Source organism: Archocentrus centrarchus, chromosome 23, assembly GCF_007364275.1.
Source record: "Archocentrus centrarchus isolate MPI-CPG fArcCen1 chromosome 23, fArcCen1, whole genome shotgun sequence".
NCBI lineage: Eukaryota > Metazoa > Chordata > Actinopteri > Cichliformes > Cichlidae > Archocentrus > Archocentrus centrarchus.
This window is the reverse complement of record NC_044368.1, coordinates 12,408,470-12,428,567: the sequence shown is the minus strand read 5'-3', so window position 1 is coordinate 12,428,567 and position 20,098 is coordinate 12,408,470. Positions and strand designations below refer to the sequence as shown.

General features: G+C 38.7%; 2 protein-coding genes across 3 annotated transcripts; both read right to left on the bottom strand.

The window, feature by feature from the left end:
• Window positions 1-39: 39 nt before the first annotated feature.
• On the bottom strand, window positions 40-3,308 carry yeats4 (YEATS domain containing 4). Its single transcript, XM_030720287.1, has 7 exons — window positions 3,069-3,308; window positions 2,735-2,854; window positions 2,543-2,609; window positions 2,300-2,394; window positions 1,219-1,308; window positions 985-1,072; window positions 40-889 (listed from the first exon to the last, which is right to left on the bottom strand). The coding sequence occupies exons 1-7, from the start codon at window positions 3,117-3,119 to the stop codon at window positions 720-722; spliced, it is 681 nt and encodes a 226-aa protein (XP_030576147.1). The 5' UTR covers window positions 3,120-3,308; the 3' UTR covers window positions 40-719.
• Window positions 3,309-6,367: 3,059 nt separating this feature from the next.
• cpsf6 (cleavage and polyadenylation specific factor 6) lies at window positions 6,368-19,814 on the bottom strand. 2 transcript variants are annotated; one of them, XM_030719768.1, is made up of 11 exons: window positions 19,643-19,814; window positions 17,738-17,947; window positions 17,529-17,632; window positions 17,195-17,340; window positions 16,723-16,899; window positions 15,653-15,760; window positions 14,219-14,714; window positions 13,892-14,007; window positions 13,635-13,788; window positions 13,275-13,472; window positions 6,368-6,975 (listed from the first exon to the last, which is right to left on the bottom strand). In XM_030719768.1, exons 1-10 carry the CDS (start codon window positions 19,700-19,702, stop codon window positions 13,286-13,288), a joined length of 1,758 nt encoding a protein of 585 aa, XP_030575628.1. In that variant the 5' UTR covers window positions 19,703-19,814; the 3' UTR covers window positions 6,368-6,975; window positions 13,275-13,285. The 2 variants fall into 2 exon arrangements, with proteins under 2 accessions (XP_030575628.1, XP_030575629.1); XM_030719769.1 differs by lacking the exon at window positions 15,653-15,760 and having other exon boundaries at window positions 19,643-19,810.
• Between the last annotated feature and the right edge of the window lie 284 nt (window positions 19,815-20,098).

The window sequence follows — 20,098 nt, the reverse complement described above, 5'->3', positions numbered from 1 at the left end:
CATAACCACTTATCAGGTTTAGGGGGAAATTATATTTTCCACATAGGGCCATCCCCCTTTAATAAATAAAATCATTTAAAAATTGCATTTTGTATTTACTTGGGTTCTTTTTGCCTTATATTAAAATTAGTTTGACAATCTCAAACAAGTGTGACAAATGAATCAGGAAGGGGGGCTACAGTATGTCAATGTTTATGAATAAACCTGTAAAAATCTTTACATTAGAAACAACAAAAGCACATTTACTTCATATAAACATTAGAATGCTCGTTCATGTGAGATGTGGCTACAAGGATGTGGGAATCCTGGAGAAATGTTTATCAGGATGGCTGAATGAGACAGTTTCATCGTTGTCCCTCACAACCAGCTGATTAAATCATATTTGGACAATGATTTGATTACTTGATTTAAGTACAAGAAAGAAGGCTGACAACACGTGATGATTTCTGACCTTTCACAGTGTTGCAATAATAATAAAAATCTACACAGAACAAAGTATCTGTACGCTTATAGAGCTTGTTGTAACTGTCCACATTTTTAACGCATTGCCTGCCGACTCAAAAAATATTTACATATTTAAGAATGCCTCGGACACTCAAAAATAAAAACGCAAAATCCTCAAACAAATCTCAACATGAACTTTTTTCTTCTTAAAATCCTCAGAACACAGAAAATTGCTTCGCCAACTGATCGCGTCCATGCGCACATTTGTCCATGTTTCAGTGCTCTTTATGGTCTCCGTCCTCTTCCAGTTTCCTGATCTCCGCCTTAAGGTGGTTGATGTTCTCTCTGCTGGCTTTTAGTTTGTCTTTCAGCTCTGCAATTTCTTGGCTTGTTCTCTTCTTTGCCGCTTCCAGTTTTTCCTTGGTCCTCTGCTCCAGCTCACTGACTGCAGACACAGACAGAACACACATGCAAGCATGACAACTTCAAAATGTATTTCTTTCTTTTTTTTTAAAGTGTGTTGAATACGTGAGCACATACACTCCGTCTCATGTTTGTATGCTCCCAGGGTGAGTTGCCTTGATGTGGTCAGTAGCTGCTGCATCATAGCTGTTGGATCCTGAAAGATCTGTAAATTACACAGAAAAACTAAGTAGTCAAGAGTTCCAACTTTTACTCACAACATAATTTCACAACATACAGTGATGGATGGGCTCACACAAACTGATAACTCATAACCACCACCACAGACCAGACCAATGAAAGCAATGGTACCATTTCATCATAGAATTCAGACACAACTGTCTTCTTGGGCATGGCACTGGAATCTGACTGGAACAGCTTCAATAGGTGGTACAATGTCACCTAAGAACACACAAAAGCATAAATCAATACAAGCAAACGAATACAATCTGACGGCTTCTGTTCTTATTTTTAAATTAGAATAAACTGTACAATAAAGAACTGTTTAAACAGTACACTAAAATGATTAGCACACAGCACTTATATATTTATTTACAGACATATATTAGTGGCTCCATAACAAGCTACTTAGATCTATATAAATAAAACTGAATTGAAAATTTTAAACTCTGGCCCTCTCCCATGTCCGTCCTTTGCTCGATCTCCATCTGCTCTCTTCCCTTTCCCCTCAGGCTCGGGGGGGGGGAACCAACCCCATAATGAAAATCACAGAGACTGTGATAAAAATATTTTAAACCAGTTCATGCTTTCTTTTACTCAAACATCAAACATACTGTTGTTAAATAAAATAGATTAAATTAAACAGCTGGACTTGACAGGGAAATGCAAACAGCTCTATTAAGTAAGGTACCGTAGACTCACTGCTTTTACTAAATATGCAACCAGTCAAGACCCACACCCGCGGGACAATTTTTAGCCAGGAAAAACCCTGGAACTTTAGCCATGAACTGTCCATTCTTCTCCACTGTAACAGGGTGAGTGGTTGGCCTATGACACTGCTAACACAGAGTGACAGCCAATTCAAAATAACCAGTTACCCTCACACGCATGTCTTTGGACTCTGGGAGTAAGCCAGAGAACCCGGAGAGAAGCCACAGAGGTACAGGACAAACATGCCCAGCACAACCAGGAGGGACAAACTTTGCTTTGAGGCAATGCTACTAACCACTGCATCTACATGCCACCCATGATCTAAAATGCCCATTATCTATCAAAATATTTTAAAAATAATTTCATTTTGGTCCAGCTGGCCGATGGATTCAAACACAGGACCTTCTTACTGTGAAGCAACAGTGCTAGGAACTGCACCACCGTGCCACTCAGCTGAGACATGTTCTCGGAAACTGCTAAGTATACTTGTGTTGGCTCTTACAGGTCTCTCATTGGGATCGATGAAGAAGATCTTGATGATGATCTCAAACTCCCCCCAGCCCGTCTCTGTGATTTCATATGGAGGCTTAGTGACCACTAGAAATGAGAGAAACAGTGAGTTTCACAGATTAATTTTTTTTAATTGTCCAATTCTACACACACATACACACACACACACACACACACACACACACAAATGACTGTTTTTAATGCACTCTTCCTTTTCCAAGACTTCCCATCTCACCTCTCAGTGGGTTACCATAACTCTCATGTAGCTTGAACTGGATCTTCTTGACGTAAGCAGACATATCCTGGAAAAAACAATGTCAATTTGTTTTCAAAAGTGTTTTCAAACAGTATCGTCTATTTTTTTTCCCAGATAAATGCCCCTTTCTTGCAACCTGCTAAATTCCCCTTACTGATGTGGCTGCCTCACCTCGTTTCTGTAAGGCTTCACATACACGGACCACTGATGCGTGTGTCCATCTTCTTCTCTCTTCTTTCCAAAGTATCGGGCAACATTCCCAAACACAATAGGCTTCACAATAGTCACTCCCTGCAGCCAACAGAAAAAAAATATATACAGAGAACTTTAAAGACAGATATGAACGTTACACATTACAAATACAGAAGTACTAAAAGAGAACCTGACCACGCGATTTTTACCACGTTATCTCAATCCACGTTACTTAAATTATTTTTAAACCATGGGGGGAAAAAAAACACAAAGTGGTTTTTCTGCACTCCTCCGGCATGTGGCGTTACGTTACCTTAACGCGCCCCCCGGAATCTGGACCAAATTCAGTCATCTTTTTGAACATATTACAACTAAAACAGTGACCCTAATACTGCAGTACGCTATGTAGGACTCTCTTTGTTGCCCTCAGTATTTCCTCGTCTGAAAGCCTTGCCATTTAAGCATTAAAAGTAGGCTTTACACATTACGCGCTAATACTAGACTGCCAGCCAAACAAGCGCCGGAAGTAGCTAGTGCAACGTATTAATCTTTCCGGTACAAAGGCTACAAAGACACTAAGGTTCTGGGCCGGGCGGAAGTAATAACCCTGGCAATCATTGGAAAGGCAAATCTAATTATAACAAATCAACCACCTTCTGGCTCCGTCTTTCTGATATGTGTGTGTGTATATATATATATATATATATATAAATGAGACATGAATAATTTCATTGAAAATGCTATCAGTTTTTATCAAACATGTTTGCAATTGCTCCTTAATACCAGTGTGCCTGAAGAGGAAGATCATGGAAAGATTCATTCTACCAGCAACGGTATAAAGAGCAGACACGGCCCCTCGTGAAGCAACAAGAGAGGAAGCTGGCAGTGGGCAGGCCAACTCATCACAATAAGCAACATCAAATGGGCCAAGAAAACAACTGAGTGGACACCGAGAGAAAGGGAGAGAATAGATAGCGAGATAATATCGAAGAGATGGGAGGCAGCATTTCGATGCAATTGGCACAGGCCATCTGACAGCAGTGGCATGACATGATGCTGATGAATCATCAGGTAAACCATTTAAAATTCTAACATAAGGAATTATCTTTAAACCTCCTCAGGCCCTGCATTCTCACATGGGTACATTACAAATGGGCTTTTCTGCAGCTTACACTTCATTCTGCCCAATTTTGTTTATAATCATTTTGTTATACTTCAAATTAAACCCTTTATCATCACGAGGACAGATTTGTAAAGGGAGAAAAAAAATTTTTTTTGCTCAAAAGGAAGCCCTAGTTTTAAATACCCATGAGGTCTATGATAGGAAATTCAAAATGCATCCCAAACAAGTGTTTTGAACTAAGGTTAAGGAAATGTACTTTGGATACAAAGTTGCGTGTTCTGGCATACAACTTGTGTCAAAACAATACTCTCATCCACACTTCCTCGCTTCTGTTTAATATGAACACTAAGCTGTACCAAATGTAAATAAAACAGAACCACAAAATCAAACTTAGTTTTTAAACTTTATTCTTTGAGAACAAATGACAATTGACCTGCCATGTACCACTACATGTAAGCATTACTGGCAGTAGAAATAAACCTGAGCCTTTAAACTACAATCCAGTGACACAAATTCAAAATCGGAGTAGAATGAAATAATTTGCTAACATGTAAACTTTCTTTTTTTTTTCCCCAATTAGTGAAAATTTTGAGTCATTTCAAAAATTATAACTCATAATCTTGAGTTATGTCAAAATTTTGGCAGAAACAATCTTCCATACTTGGGTAAACACCTTTTTACTAGTTAAGTGTAAATAGCTGTGCCAACATGTAGTCAGCGAGTCATTTTGGGATCAGCCAAATTTTAAAATAAAGTACCTGAAAACTACTAAAAACATCCTTAAGTAACACAATGTATTTCAAATACTGAAAACTCAAATGCACATGTAGATACCTTCCAACTGCTTTTGCAGTATAAAGTGTCTTCCAGTCAGTCAGACTTGATTTCTTCACCTGCTGTGTCTGTAGACCTAAAAACACTTACCTTTGGTGCTGTGGGAAAAAAGCTAACACAAAGCAAATGACACCAAATTCATGCAAAAAAGGTGCTCTTATTCTGGACGGCTGCACTTCTGGTTAGCTTGACCAGGGGAGAACTGCATTGGGAGCAACCAAAGTCAATGCACAACTTAAATTTCTTTAATTAAAATAAAATCAAATTAAAAAAAAGGAAAAAATGCACAAAGTATTGTGCCTTCACAGACCAGCATAACATAAAAAAGGGGGAAAGACCAGCTAATTAAACATGAAATTAATCCAATATAATTAAAAACCATTATAGGGATTTAAAAGTTTAACATTTTTAAACTGTTCAGAAATGGCATCATATTCAAAAAGGTCCCACTTTACCCCCCCTTTTTTTTTTAAATATCAAAATCCAATTTACATTTATTTTACATTACACTTTTACTGAATTTGCAGGGTTAAGGGCACAAAGGCACTGACATTCCCAAATATAAATCACTTTCTGAAGTATACTGAAAAGAAAAGAAAAGAAAAAAAAAAAAACACACTTCAATGCATGATTTTAAAAGATGCTGGTACAGTTTCATTAACAGCCTGTCATTCAAATTCTGAGCAACTTCTGCCGTGACTCTAAATCCAGAAGTTTAACATTAGTCGATTACTTTTGAAAATGAGGCATTTTCTAAGTCGGTAATTGATGGAAACTTGACATCATTAAAAGAATAACCTTCAATAAGACATGGCGTGAACATAAAACGTTTCAGAATTTACCATCATACACAGCACTGGGAGCAAATCAATGAGCTCACCAATGGGAACGATATCACAAAAAAAGTGTTATTTGTGTTTGTGAGCAACATTGCTCATTAAAAAATCACAACCACATTATTGCATTTTATATCGATATTCCTTTGTTGTACAAAGACACCTGATGACACAATGCTGCAGTTCACATCATACCTGTAGTTTTCTCATTTTTAATTAACCTTTAAAAACTGGCGTTAGAATTATAATGTGCACTGGGAAAGCTAAGGTAGTATATTTTTGTGATTTTGACCAGAAAGACTGTATTGATAAATTAAAATGTAATTTGTTCCTATTTTAATTATTTAAACCTATTTAATTATTTAAATCAGAAAAAGAGAAAGATGCCTTAATAAATTAAAATACATAAAACATGTAAAATCTAAAGTGAAATGCATAAATATATATAAAAATATAAATAAAATGTGTGTGGTACTCCCTATTAGGGACTTCCACTTAAGCTTGATGGCTGCTTGATTTAAGTGTTGAATTTATAATAAATCATAAGTGAAAGGAAATTTGGTCATGCAGTGTTTGGGTGATAATTATTCAGTGGAATTACAAAATAATCAACCAGCAAAAACCACTTTTTGGTTTAGCATGTCAGCAACACATCGCAACATAAAACAAAGTGACTACATCTTTGCTATCTGCCAATACAGCCGAACTGTACCTACAAAACGCAGACATTCAATATTAAAGAAAAAAATTCTTTAAGCCATAATATACATTTGATATAAAGGAACCAAACATGTAGAGGAATTCACTGAATGCAGAGTGTACCTCAGTAAACATTTTTTATTACAACACCATCGAGTTTTAATCAAAAAGCAGAGACATTTACAAACATACTATCCATGAAAAGAATAAATGTGAATGAGGGTAGGGGAGAAAACATCGAACACATTCCTTATAAAAACTAATCTCTAAACTGAATATACACAATACAGCGAACCAAAGGACGAAAAACAAAAAACAAAAAAAACCACGAGGGCGTAATGTTTGTGTCTTCTATTTGGGGATCGTGCAGGCCATTTATTTTATAAGTTGCAAAAAAGCATCACACTTACTCTTCATGTCAAATAAAACATCATAAAAATAAAAGAGCTGTTTGGAAAGATTCTTTTTTTATCATCTTTAGTTACCATGAGTATAGGTGTTTGGATAACATAGCCTTACACAGGTCAGGGTCTTCCATCCGCTGCTCTTAAACCAGGCAGACAACAGATAGAGAGAAGGATGGGTGGAGAAGGATAGGAGAGGAGAAATGGAGGGGGGTGGAGGAAGAGATGGTAGTTGTGTTCCTGTCCGGTCATGCACGGAGGGCAGGGAGTGGTACACTGAAAGAGTTCCTCCTTTTCCTTCCATCCATCCTTGATCCTCGTAAGCTGAAAGGTGTCAAAACGAAGGGTGGAGTTTGGTTTCGAGCCAGCCCAACAGTGAACACTCTCCCCACTCATCATTAAACCTCTAGACTACATACACAAAGTTTACACCAGGGCTGGGTTCAATTCACTGTCACTCTGAGCATGAGGTTGGAGTCTGTTCAAGTCTGTACATTTTATCATAGCAAGGGGAGTGTGGACAGATAAGCCTCTTAAATGTGGCATATTATGGCTGAATTTGCTACTCAACACTCTGTTGGCTGTGTATTGCTCCCAACCCTAGCACAGACACAGAAACATATCATGCATATTTCAACAGCTAACACTGAAGTACTTAAATTGAACTCTATGAGCATGTACACGCACACATAAAGGAAATTATTTCAATCTGTAGTCAAGCCTGCCTGCAGCTGCTGTTACTGAAACATGGATTTAAATGTATGTAAATGCATGCAAAGTATATTCACGTACAGATTTTTGCATGTGGCATGTAGCTCTTTTTCACATGAAAAGATTGATAACCATATGTAAGATACCTGGGACAATGAATTCTGTTTGGTTACAGAACTACAAATTCAGGGACAGACAACAGGGACAATATTTAGTCTAAATGGCAAAACAGTGTAGAATGAGGCTTATTGTCTAGGAACCACTCTGGGCATGCACTGAGTAGCATTTTGTGTAGTTTACAATATTATTACATGGTGTACCTGCATCAATATTAGCCAACAGGGTAATACCTTCAGGACAAAAAGTTGTACTTCTAGTTTTTCAATCAACTGTGGTATTCTGTCTCTCAGAGGACTATAAAATGTAGCAGATAGAAATAACCAAGCTTCAAAACTTATGTTAATACCTAAGCTAAAAGCCCCCCCCCCCCAGTTGACCCATAGCAATAATGATTTATCTTTCAATCCCTTTAAGAACATTTCAATATTTTTCATATAACCACCAGGTTACAGAATGAGGTACAGAGGTAAACACTGAAAACTTTACTCACTGTGGAAAATACCACAGAAACCATAGTTGCAGCTTCATTTTTTTTTTTTTTAAACCATGATCTATTCAAGTGAAAAGGCAAACGACCAAAACAGTCATTCAAAAAACAGCTATGAAGGGAACAGCACATACGGCACACCTAGTGAAACTTTTCTGGCACTGCCCAAGCACACCAAGATTTTTTTTTTTAATAAAACAGAAAAAAATATGTCAGTGTGATTTTTACGGTGTAGCAAACATGGTCAAAGTCAGGAAGATGGAATATTTTATGCTTGTAATGCTTTGCATGCAAAGTACAGGAGTCAGAAAAGGCTGCCTCTAACCATCATTATAAGGGATAGCAGCAGTAAACACTAGTCCATTGACCAGATTGTAGTTCTACACAATTTAAAGCACTTTATCAGAAATGTTACAAATTTCAGATGAAATGACAAAAAGATTCTGATATAGAAAGTCATTTCTATATCAGAATGACTGAACCCTGATTAAGAGATTTTGCTTCACATGGTGAAATGAAGCCAAATAGAACTGATATCTACACCAAATATTCAAGTACGTACAGATGATTTTACATCGTTTCATGGATTCAAATTCTTACTGAAATTTGATATGTGAAAGGTTCTCTTTACTTTAGACAGGTGAGCTTACAATAGCCATATTACACATCTCAGTGATACTCCTCCTCCCACTATCACACTTGGCATAACTTAACTTTTATCAGGGGTCAAACATTTAAATGATCAGACTACTAAATCATTTGTGTCAAGTTCATTAAAGGTGATTATAGTATATAGAAAACTTTAAAATGTGTAGCAGGTGTGTCAGTTAATACAGAATGGCAATGAAACGGGACAGAGCCAAACCAGGGTCAAGCAGTCCATGAAGTATTCTCAGTCCACTAGCTTGTCTATGTGCTACAAAGGACTCTGCAAATCAGGTTGATCTAATACTTACCAATGCCTAGCTTATGGACAGACTGCCACTTTATATTTTTCTGTAATTAATCATCATGTCTTCAGTAAGGCTTGCTGCCCCGTAGATTTCAGAAAAATGCTCACTGATGGCACATGAGGTATGAAAAAGGTACACAGCTGCGGCTCGTGTTTTATGTGTTATAATACCTGTGGGGCTAAACACTAAGAATTACAACTGTGTTCATTTGCTTTAGCTCAGCCAAAAGTCAAACTTGTAGTTTTCTTTTTCTATACTCTGACCTATGGTCATTTCTCAGAGTTGAGGATATCAATTATTTTTCAACTCTGTTATGTTTAGAGTCAAACCTAAACTGTTTGACTCTGGTTTGGCATGTGCAAATAGCTTGGACATTTGGGCTGTAACACCCCAACACACATACACCTACAAACAGGCTGAAGAGAAACCATAAAAGTAGCTTAAGCCTGGTACAAACACTGTGCGTTCTTGCATGGAAACATGAACAGATAAACAGTGTTAAGCATATCTGGAAACAACAAATGGCCACACTAAAAGAAGAGCAATGTACTTGGAACTCAGTCTCAATTGTTTTCCTCTTTAACAAGCTCTGATATATCAGTAAAAATGCAAAGGCAATGGAAAAAAGGGACATCTCACCATGAACATTTTTGCTTGCTTAATTTTGATCTTTAGTCATTTTATACTGCAAGCAACAATTTGTAAATATTTTCTCCACAAATGCATTTTGGTGTCTAACACATTGCCAGAGGTTATCAGGCCTTGTGCCCACAGAGGATCTCTAACAACAATAGCAAGAGGACTGTTCAAGGGGATAGCAGCAACCGTTACTGCAACTTAAAAACATTTACACTTTATCTGTTAGTTTGAATTTTTAAAAAGCTGGGCTTAAAGTGAAAGACATTTTATACAAAACATCTATTATGTATCTGATAAAATGCAATCTTTTGTTTTGAGGTTCCCGGTGGACACAAGGTCTTTGCAGGAAAAACGTGAGCATGTAAAAGACAATTTGGTGAAACAGACCAGATCAACTCAACAACTCAACTTTTGCCTACTTTCAAAAAGGAGCAACTCTAAGTTAAACCACCCCGGTTAATATTTTCCAGTTTAAGAGAAGCAGGGACACAAACAGGAAAAAAGTGAATATATAAATATATCTTGTGGTGAAGCATAGCTCCTGCTGTGTGCAAATGTATAAAGATACCTTCAGTGGATAAAACTCATTTAAAATCTAGACAAATTTATTTGGGAATGGGGGCCACTGTGCCTACTCGACTCTGCTTTACATGCAACACTGTAGAGATCTCAGAGCTTTAGCAGTAAAAGACAGCAAAACCCCAAAACCGCTGAAACACTATTATCCAAAGAAGGTTCAAAAATTTCCACAAGTTAGCAGGTTATTCAACGTACAATTGAAGCAATGGAAGAAAGCATCTTCACAAAGGGATTACAACATGACTTGTGAACCCCTGACTCTGAGAATCCCAGACAAACACCAGCACATGGACAGATAGTTGGCCTCAAATTTTTCACTCATATCATTTGAACGCAATACACCTATTAACAATTTGGTATCAACAATGTTACGTGTAAGCTGACAACTTTCAGGTAGATTTATCTACAACCACAGCACCAGTTTACATTGAATTAGCTAGCAAAAAATATGTTTAAAAAAAAAAAAAAAACAGACAAAATCTCTGATACCTACATTACCTCTTTGCCAAATTGGATGACTGATCAAACTGAAAAGCAGCTTAATACACTGTCATGAATGTTATGTACTGAGAAAAACTATCAACAGTTTACATAGCTTGTCTCTAAGAACCAGTACAAGTTCTTACATAAAGTTATGACTTTCTTTACGTGAATCACGCAGAGCCCTCTAAGGGTCAACACAGAGAATACTTTCCTGGACTACGTTTGCGTTCTCTCACAGTAATATTTTCTGTGATCTATGTAAACTGAACTCTACTATTGCATTATACTGATTTTGACCACCACATGATTACATGGACTTTCAGCTGTGACTGTTCAGATCCAGGTTTTCATTATTACTCATAGAAAATAGAGGAGCTCTTAAGACTGTGGCTGTGTTTATGACTACATCTGCAGGAAGACAAACTGTCACTGAAGTTGTGGCTGTGAAATCAGCTGTGCTTTAGTTATGGTTGTGATAGATTTGGGTTATTTTATGACAGATCTAACAGTGACTGCACACAGGGGTTGCGTGACCTCTAAGAGTTGTATAAAATCTGGTGTGTTTCTGAACTCTTGTGGTGTTTTAACAACTGCCACAGAGGCACTGGATCTACCTCAAATTCAGTCCTTAAACAGCAAATGTATAATTTAAGTTACTGCAAGTGAACACCACATAAGTCTAGAACAGGGGTGCCCAAACCTGCGGCCCACGGGCCTCTTCCAGCCCTGCCCCCTTCTGGTCCGCGAATTGAATTTGGCCCTTTAAGTTACTTTTTTGACATTTCGCTTAACCCTCTTAAATTGGAGGGGAAGGCAAAATGTCAAAAAAGTAACTTAAAGGGCCAAATTGTATGTTATTTTTGACATCAATTTGCAGACCAGAAGCAGAGGGCAGGGCCGGAAGCAGCCCATGGGCCAAGTTTGGGAACCCCTGGTCTAGAAGAAAACTCTCCACTGTAACCTTTAGGGGGCTCCACAGGGTCAGAAAAAGAGCTTAAAATCTGAAAATAGATTTGCTTATGCTTGTTCTTGGCTTTTGATTTTAAATTGCATTTTTTTTGTGTCAACATAATTGCATGATACGGCAAGTTATTATGCACCGATATAAAATATTAATGAATTCTGATTACACAGACATTGCAAACAATTTGATTTCAGCCACTGATGAATCACGGCTGACCTTTTCATCCAAAAATGATTGTATGTGACATTGTGTGTATAACCACACCAGCATTTGGATATCCACTAATATCTATTTTGTCAGATTACATCAAGAGGACAGGCATTTTTTTTCTCTCCATTTCACCTCAACATCTTAAGTTAAGGTGTCATGATACAAAAGTGAGCAACACTATGCAATAAAAACAATTTGACACAGGTGAAATGTCAATGATATTACTGACATGCAGATATGGCACAATGACATTATCAATTTTTTGGGGACCAAAACTCATAAGATGTTGACACTGATAAATGTTTACCTTCTCTGAATTATCACAGGACAATGATATATTTTCAAATAAAACACTAAAACTGTTTTATGTACAACAACACTATGAATGAAACATTTACAAAATGTAGATCGGCCTACTATTGACAAGGTGAATACTGGAATCAATTTTACTACAAAAAAAAAACAAAAAAAAACAAAAACAAAAATAAATAAATAAATAAAAATTTTTCAACCTTAACTAACAGATCATATAAAATTCTAAATTTGTACTAAATACTGTTTAAAAAGAAAAAAAAAAAAGACTCAATAGTATTTTGACACCAAAATCTTGCCAATCAGGGATGAAGCAACCAGTACAAGCCCACTAAAAAAACCAAGTTTTGGGAATTCACATGTTATAAAATGGCAGGTTAGTATTGAATCTTAGATATAATCAAGTCACAAGACACATTTGGTCCACTGGCCACAGTTTCTGGTAAAAGCCAAAATTCTGATCATTTCTACTTTATTGAGGTAAACGTCTTTTAAGTTCATACAAAGATTAACTACATTAATCATCTGAACAGGCAGCGTGTGCTACTTTCTTTCCATGCACAGGTGCATACGACCTGATAAGTTAACCCCTTATTCTAAAATGTACTGTGTATAATTTAAAGTAATCAATGAACTCTGTAATTTACCAGCCTCTGAAGCCTGCAGACCAAAGAGTACAAAATGCATCCACAAATCCAGTGATATTATATATTTGATATATATTTATATATATTCTCATTTTGAAGGGACTACAGCATAGATACAACACTTACAGACCTCACTGTGCCAAAGTGAGCACATCAAGTGTGTATTTTGCACATTTTGTGACACAATATACACAATAGAAATTGTGATGACCACTGAAAAAATATGATTTAAGTTGACTTACCTTATACCTACCTGAAGCCAGAGGACTGAGTTTTGAAAGCCTTTTCTTTGCCTACCTCCTCATCTCATCCAATAATTTATTATTTTGACAATAATATCCATTATCAGATACTGAAAATCCAATAAGAGGTGGTGTGCAATCAGAGAAGACTTTAAATCTCAACTATGCTATTTTCCCATTTCTGCCATGCCAGCTGAACCTAAATTAGTGTGCCTCAATCCAAGTTTAAGACAGAGACCAAAAAAAAAAAAAAAAGGAAATAAAACCGGTACCCACCTCCTTTATGGCTAGCGGTGCCGGTACTCCCTCTCCCTTTCTCTTTCCCTGTCTCGGTCCCGGTCCCTCTCACGATGGCGATCCCGCTCCCGACTGCGTTCTCTGTAATAGTCCTCATGCCTGTCGCGGCTGCGAGATTTGTGTCGCCGACTCTTTTCTCGAGAGCGACTGTGGTCACGTTCCCTGGAACGTTCTCGCCTTGCACAGACAAAGACGACATCATCAAGCTACGGTTTTCAAGTTTTAAAACGGGGCAAATACCCGTGTTTTCTTTTGGTCTACAACTAGTAACTAGCTGTTTTTTTTCACATCTTCATTTTAAAATTGGAAAAGTTTCAGTGTCATATTTAACAGCCTTACCTTGAGGCAGACCCATAGCTCTTTGACTCAATGCCATGGAGACAGTCCTGCAGAGAACTGATGAGGACCTTGCAGCGGTCATCTGCGGACACTTTGGACTGCTTAATTAGACTGATAGCTGTCACCAAAGTCTCTATAGCACTGCCATAATCACCTAAAAAGAAAAGCCAGTGCTGCAGTGATCTTCTTGAGAATCTTAATTTTTGCCTTATTGACAACTCATAAATGCATTCTAAGTACATCACCATTTGTCTTACCTGCACTGGCATCAGATACAGCCCTAGATATGGCACTGGAGGAGATGGCTCTGTTCCTGTTCATGATCTCCTCAAACTCTGCCTCGCTTAGAGGGGTCCGTGATGTGTCCATGTCCCTAAAAAGTCATAGAAACAAAAATCAAGCGCATTGTTTATTTTTAATCCGGGCAACTAATACAAATTATTCAAGTTTTAGGCTGAGTACAAAACAGTAGCTCACTATGTTGAGCCCATAATTCTTGTACTCAACACAATATGCCAGGAAATATATCTTATCAGCTGCTGATACACATGAAATGTTTATCAAGTTTCACCAATTTTTCTTACCGGCCTCCAGGACCGTAATCTCTTTCATATGGTGGAGGGCGTCCGTATGGGTCATTTGGTCCTGGGGGACCTCGGCTGTCATTGGGGGGCATGCTGTTATTGCCAGGTGGAGGAAAGAAGGCAGGGTTCACATGGGGTGCTGGTGGTGGGCCACCTGGTGGGGGACCTGGCAGATGTGGAGGTGGAGCCAAAGCCATAGGGGGGCCTATAGGTCCAGGAGGACGAGGAGGGAAGGGTCCTGGAGGGGGTGGGCCCTGCTGAGGAGGTGGGGGACCAGGGGGAGGGCCATAACCTGGAGGAGGGGGGCCTGGAGGCAGGGGTCCCAATGGTGGCTGGCCAAACTGACCAGGGAAGATTACAGGGGGAGGAGGCCTGTCGCCACGATTTGGAGGCCCAGCCAGGGGAGGTGGAAGACCCTGGCCAGGAGGTGGAGGTCCTGGAGGGCCAGGTGGACCAGGTGGACCAGGTGGGGGGCGCGGTGGACCCTGCATGCCTCCTAAAAAAGAACAAATAAACACAAAAGACAAGAACATGAAAGAAATACGCTCCAGTAAAACAAAGTTTTTGTCTAGGTTGAAGCACACAGATCTCTCCACCCTTTTGGCAGATTTAAAACATAAAACGCATACTGTCATAACCGATTTGTGGGTCGAAACTCAATTTTAATCTCTAGCGGTAGCCTGTATTTTTCCACGTATCCTTTGTACCGTGATACCTTTAGATACTGTGAAAATTTAAAGCAGGGACAATGACACAGACAGATGAAAGAAAGCCACTGCTGCACGGGACAACTGAGGAAAAAAAAAAATAAAAAGGCCATGAAATAACACTGAAAAAAATAAATCAGAAGGAAAGTGAACAGATAAGAAGCTATAGTTTCAAGCAGGCTTTTTTTTTTTTTAAATCAAAAAAATGCCTTGTATTGGACTGGACCCTTTTCATTAACACTTAACTTTGAGGATGCACTGCTATAAGTTGCCAAGAGCCCTAAACAGAGTTCATATAATTGTGTATATACTCCAAATGTGGAACTAAAGGCTTTCACTGCTAGATCCATTTTATTTTAAATCAATTACAAACCTGCAAGAAGAATTTTCCCAGAACAGTTTAAAAGGAAATATCTGACTAAATATGGCTAAGGAATTTGCCTCAGAATAAAATGTACTTTTGCTGGAACGAACCAAGTACATGTCTATTTTTTTTATGTGCCAGTAAAAAAAAATTTTTTTTTTTTAAATGTGTGAACACATTTTAAATGTCACCACATGTAGGGCAGATATTATCTGATAGAAACTGTCAATTAAGAGTGTTAAGCGGTAACATCAGCTGTCTTGGGGCAGTAAACCTGACAATCTCATTTATATCAATAAAAAGCCAAGGCTTAGGATAATAAGGCGGTCGAACAAATCAATTAGATTAATCGAGGTGTTTCACCTCTGCTACGCCAGCTCCCGTTCCTGCCCCCCGGCTGGAAGGGATTGAAACTCATATCCATCAGAGGGCCATCTTGGTGCCTAACCAGATCTGGTCTCATGCCCGAGCCTAATGGGGAAGAAAGCAAACCAATCACAACTCCTCCCTTTAGAAACGTCCACCTAATAACTGAAGACCTGTCACAGCCCAGCGGCATGGGGCACCAGCCACTAAGCGAAAGAAGAGACATGAAAAGGGTGGAATGGAGAACAGCCTGCAACTCCATTCTCTTACTGCTTCTGAAAAGCAGCCAAGCCAAGATTTCTAAAGAGTTAAGTTTGGCAGCATACCAAGTAAAGCTTTGAGAAAACCTCAAAGTAAAGGAATGGTGTTGGAAATTTTCACAAGCAGGAAACCACACCATGGGAAGGATCGACAGTTCAACTGGAGGTTAAGTGAGACCAAAAAAAAATAAAGAGGAAAACAAAACAGAGAAAGTAGGAAACATGCAAAGACAGCCCTGCCAAGGGAGAGATGAGAAATCCTTTGCCAAAAAAAACAAACAAAAAAACCCAGATAAGCCATGGTCCCATGCAGGTGTGAGTATCAGCAATGCCTGGACTGTGCTAACTGAGCAGCACTGCCAGACAGAAAGCAGAACTTTAAGTCTTTAAAACACTTCTGACTATTTAAATCTGGTGTGCTGTATTATAAATTAAAAAAAAAAAAAATCATCACACAAACAACAATCCTAAATAGAAATAAACTGACCCATAAATTGTGATTGACCATGACCACTGCCAGCAGTGGTGGATCCATACATGACAGGTTGCACATTTTAGTGAGCTGTGTGTCTTTATGGATTTGCTTGTATTCACAACACATCCACTCATTAATTTGCTTTGACTGCCGAGGTTTAAAAATAATTGTATCTATCTCAAATGCAACTATAAATCTCTCTGAAATGTAGGTTAAAAAATTAAGCTCACCCCATCTAGAACATTAAATCTACTGCATCATTCAACAAGATCCAGTCAATTAAAAGCTAGGGAGTGTTATCCCACACTACTAACACTTCTTGCCAAACTAACCAGGAAGGTGTGGTGGAGGACCCCCAGGCCCAACAGGACCAGGAAAGCGGTCTCCTCCAGGGACAGGTGGTCCAGGGAACCTGCCTCTCCCTCGGCTGCCCATGGGGAACCCGCCACGGGGGCCAGAACCAGGAGGACCAGCTTTACCTTCCCCAGACATCTGGCCTGTCTGGGTACCTGTGAAAAGACAAATACAAACACATTTTTAATATGTAATCATTAATAAATGTGTGCACACTTGTGCACCTGGCCAAGAGTCAGAGAATAATGAATAAATCGACAAATATAGATATGCTACGATAAAGTAAAATTCAAATGTCTTATGTGGTGTATTTTGTACTCAAGTGTATTGATTTTTAGTAGAATAATTTGCAAACTCCAGCATGTGTACATTATTTTGCATGACTTCCTTTAACCATCACTGAGACATGTCTTTGGTTAAACTAAATGTGTGCACGCTTGCCCTACTTACTTTTGCGTGACTGCATTTCAAACTGGCTGAGGGACTGCTTGTTGCATGGTGTGACAATAGGATTCTGACCATGGAGCTCCCTCTTTGACAGCAGCTCCATTAACTTCCTGGAGGATGCCTCTGAACCAACACACACGAGAGCAAACCTAGAAAACATAAGCAGAAGGCATATACAGTCAAGACATCTGAAAACAGAAATGCGGATGCATTGACTGTGAAATTCTGGGCTGATAGTAATGGGTGTGACCCCACCCTGCACTCTCAATACGCAAAAAGAAACACTCAAATAATTTAGTCCAACTGTGTAACACACATAAAACAATAAAGAGCTCACCCTTTTGACTGGCCATTGGCTCTGTTTTCAAAGAACTTGATCTCCAGCACATCTGTAATGCCTATCACCCGGATAGCTTCTGTCAGATCCTCATCTGTTGTCCACTGCAAAAAAACAAACCCAGCAAACAAGATGGGATCATAAGTGTTATCTATATGGCTGCCAAATACATTTGTGGCTCTAAATTGTTTAGACAGTTCGACACCCACCCATGTAAGGTTTCCTATGTACAGGGCGATCCTTTTGCCTGTGTAGGTGTATACCACATTGGGCGGGGCACTCTTCCCTCCCTCTGTGCCACCTGGGGCTGGCAGAGAATCCAGGTAATCCCGGTCTTCTGGAGCATCACCATTATTGGCTGATGGAGATATTACATCATCATACAGGTCGATTTGCTCATGAACCGGGTAGTCAGCTTCCTGTTGTAAGAAGGTAAGAATGGTTCAGTGAAGTGCAGAATAGTAGAGCTTGATATTGATGTTATCAATACTAAGGACTATCAACTTATTTGTCTGATTGTGTATCAATTTCCTCATAGCTTATTACACCTGTACAGCAAACCTACACAACAGTTAAATATCTGAGTCTAAACACAGTGTAGAAACAGTGTAAAAAAAAAAAATTTTTTTAAAAAAGGGGCTTGCTTCTGACAGGTATGCAAAGGTTCCACTGCAGTGATTTTCCAGTGTGCACTTGTCATAAAAAGTTACCAGCATTGATAAAAGTTAGTGATTCACTGTTGAATCAATTCAAGTTCAACATATGCTAACACCAGTGGCATGCAACTGCTTCATGCTGACAAGACAAAGTCAATTTGTGGTAAAACTTCACCGCTTATCCTCACAGACCATTAATGATGAGCTTTTTCAAATTTACTTGTGGTGTTACACCAATTATAGTTGGCAAGACTCAGAGATGGCCAAACTGTTATAAGACTTGCTTCTAACCACTTCAATTACATTTTATAAACACACAAACTTGTGAAAATACCTAGATGCTTGAGAATGCCTCTCACAGGGCATGACCTCAGTTATACTTTATATGCAGGTGGAAAATATAATTATCCTGAAAGAAAGGCATTCCAAAGAACAACTGGCAATAAACTTAGAAACAGGTTTCAGAAAAAATTAGTCATCCACTCTGTATATTCCTAACACTGCTGAGGCTCCAAATTACGCGAGTATGTAGACATAATGACTGAGGTGATCAGAAAAGATAGCACAAACTTGTGGTCAGCAGACAGTCACAAGCTTTGTTGGACCTTATAGCCATCTCAAAATCCTTTTAAGTGGTTTGTTTATGCGCCCTGTGCGAAACCAAATGCCCCAATTGCGACAAATAATAAGACTGCAGTTGACTTAAGTAACTTCATCTGACCACAGTTGTGACTTAAAAGTTGTTGTGTTTTGAAAGCTGTTTAACCATTGACGACACAACACTATCTCCACATAACCGATATGAGCCCTTGATTAAGCTAAAATCGTAACCACTTTCACAGAAAAGGGGCGTGTGGAGAAAAAAAAAAAAACTCTCCTGAACTGACCTAATATTGACCTAAACAAGCTAACAATGTCGCTTATTTATTACACTATTCAGACTTACGCATTTAAGGACATATAGAAAGAATTCAGTTTAACTTCAAGTTTACTTTTATCAACTGAAAAACAAACAAACAAAAAAAATCAAGTGACTTATTAGACATGAGAACTTGATAGCTGTTAAGTTAGTCAATGTCAGCTCGCTAATGAAACTGCGTTTGTTTGGTTCGCTAGCCCGCCATTGGCGGCCACGGAAAGGCCTGAACCCGCGCTGAGCTACGAACACAACTGCTTTTAGTTCTTTACTAGAACAAATAAAAATATACAAAGAAAGAAGTGCACAGTGAATATTAGTTACTAAATACAGGAAACGTCGTGTTAAATATCGAGAAGTCCAAAGCACGACGATACGATAGCAGAGGTTGCAGGCTTGCAGCATGGTGAGAAGGCCCTGTATGTACGAGAGGCTCTTTGGCTACAACAGCACGCCTCTTTTAGCTTATAATAAAGATAATAGATTATACACATGCAAAAATAGTACAGCTGAGCGACGTGTGGTAAATATGTATTTATTACCTGGTTGAACTCCTCCTCGACGTCGGCGTAGATGTCGATATGATCCACACCGTCCGCCATTTTCCTCTAACTAGCAGCTCTCTCCGCCTGGCGGTGCAGACTACAGCGGCGGTGCACCGCAAACAATGAACGGGAGTCAGGCGACGAGCGCCCCCGCTGTCTGATTTCATTCACTACAACACAATTCGTGTAACGAAAAATCTGTTTCAGTCACCAAAGCCTAAAGAACTATGGTATAAAAGCCCAATCTGCCAAGAAAAGCAAAAATATCAAATGTTACTTGCTTAGTTTTAATTTAGAGCATATGTGTCCACAATTATAATTATAATATCGCAATTTGTAGTTGTTTCTTATTTAGATTTTACACACATCTTCCAATTAATTTTTTTTTATCATCAGTCCATCAAACAGGCCTCCACATTATATTCTACAGTCAGCGGGGTGACCAGATTTTGA

Excerpts from the sequence above, each read along its gene's own strand:
- yeats4 (XM_030720287.1), bottom strand. The coding sequence starts at position 3,119 with ATGTTCAAAAAGATGACTGAATTTGGTCCAGATTCCGGGGGGCGCGTT. Across the intron at positions 2,610-2,734 it reads TGAAGCCTTACAGAAACGAG|GATATGTCTGCTTACGTCAA; the intron begins GTGAGGCAGCCA and ends TGTTTTTTCCAG. Across the intron at positions 2,395-2,542 it reads TTATGGTAACCCACTGAGAG|TGGTCACTAAGCCTCCATAT; the intron begins GTGAGATGGGAA and ends TCTCATTTCTAG.
- cpsf6 (XM_030719768.1), bottom strand. The coding sequence starts at position 19,702 with ATGGCGGACGGTGTGGATCATATCGACATCTACGCCGACGTCGAGGAG. Across the intron at positions 17,948-19,642 it reads TCGAGGAGGAGTTCAACCAG|GAAGCTGACTACCCGGTTCA; the intron begins GTAATAAATACA and ends TTCTTACAACAG. Across the intron at positions 13,789-13,891 it reads TGTATCTGATGCCAGTGCAG|GTGATTATGGCAGTGCTATA; the intron begins GTAAGACAAATG and ends TTTTCTTTTTAG.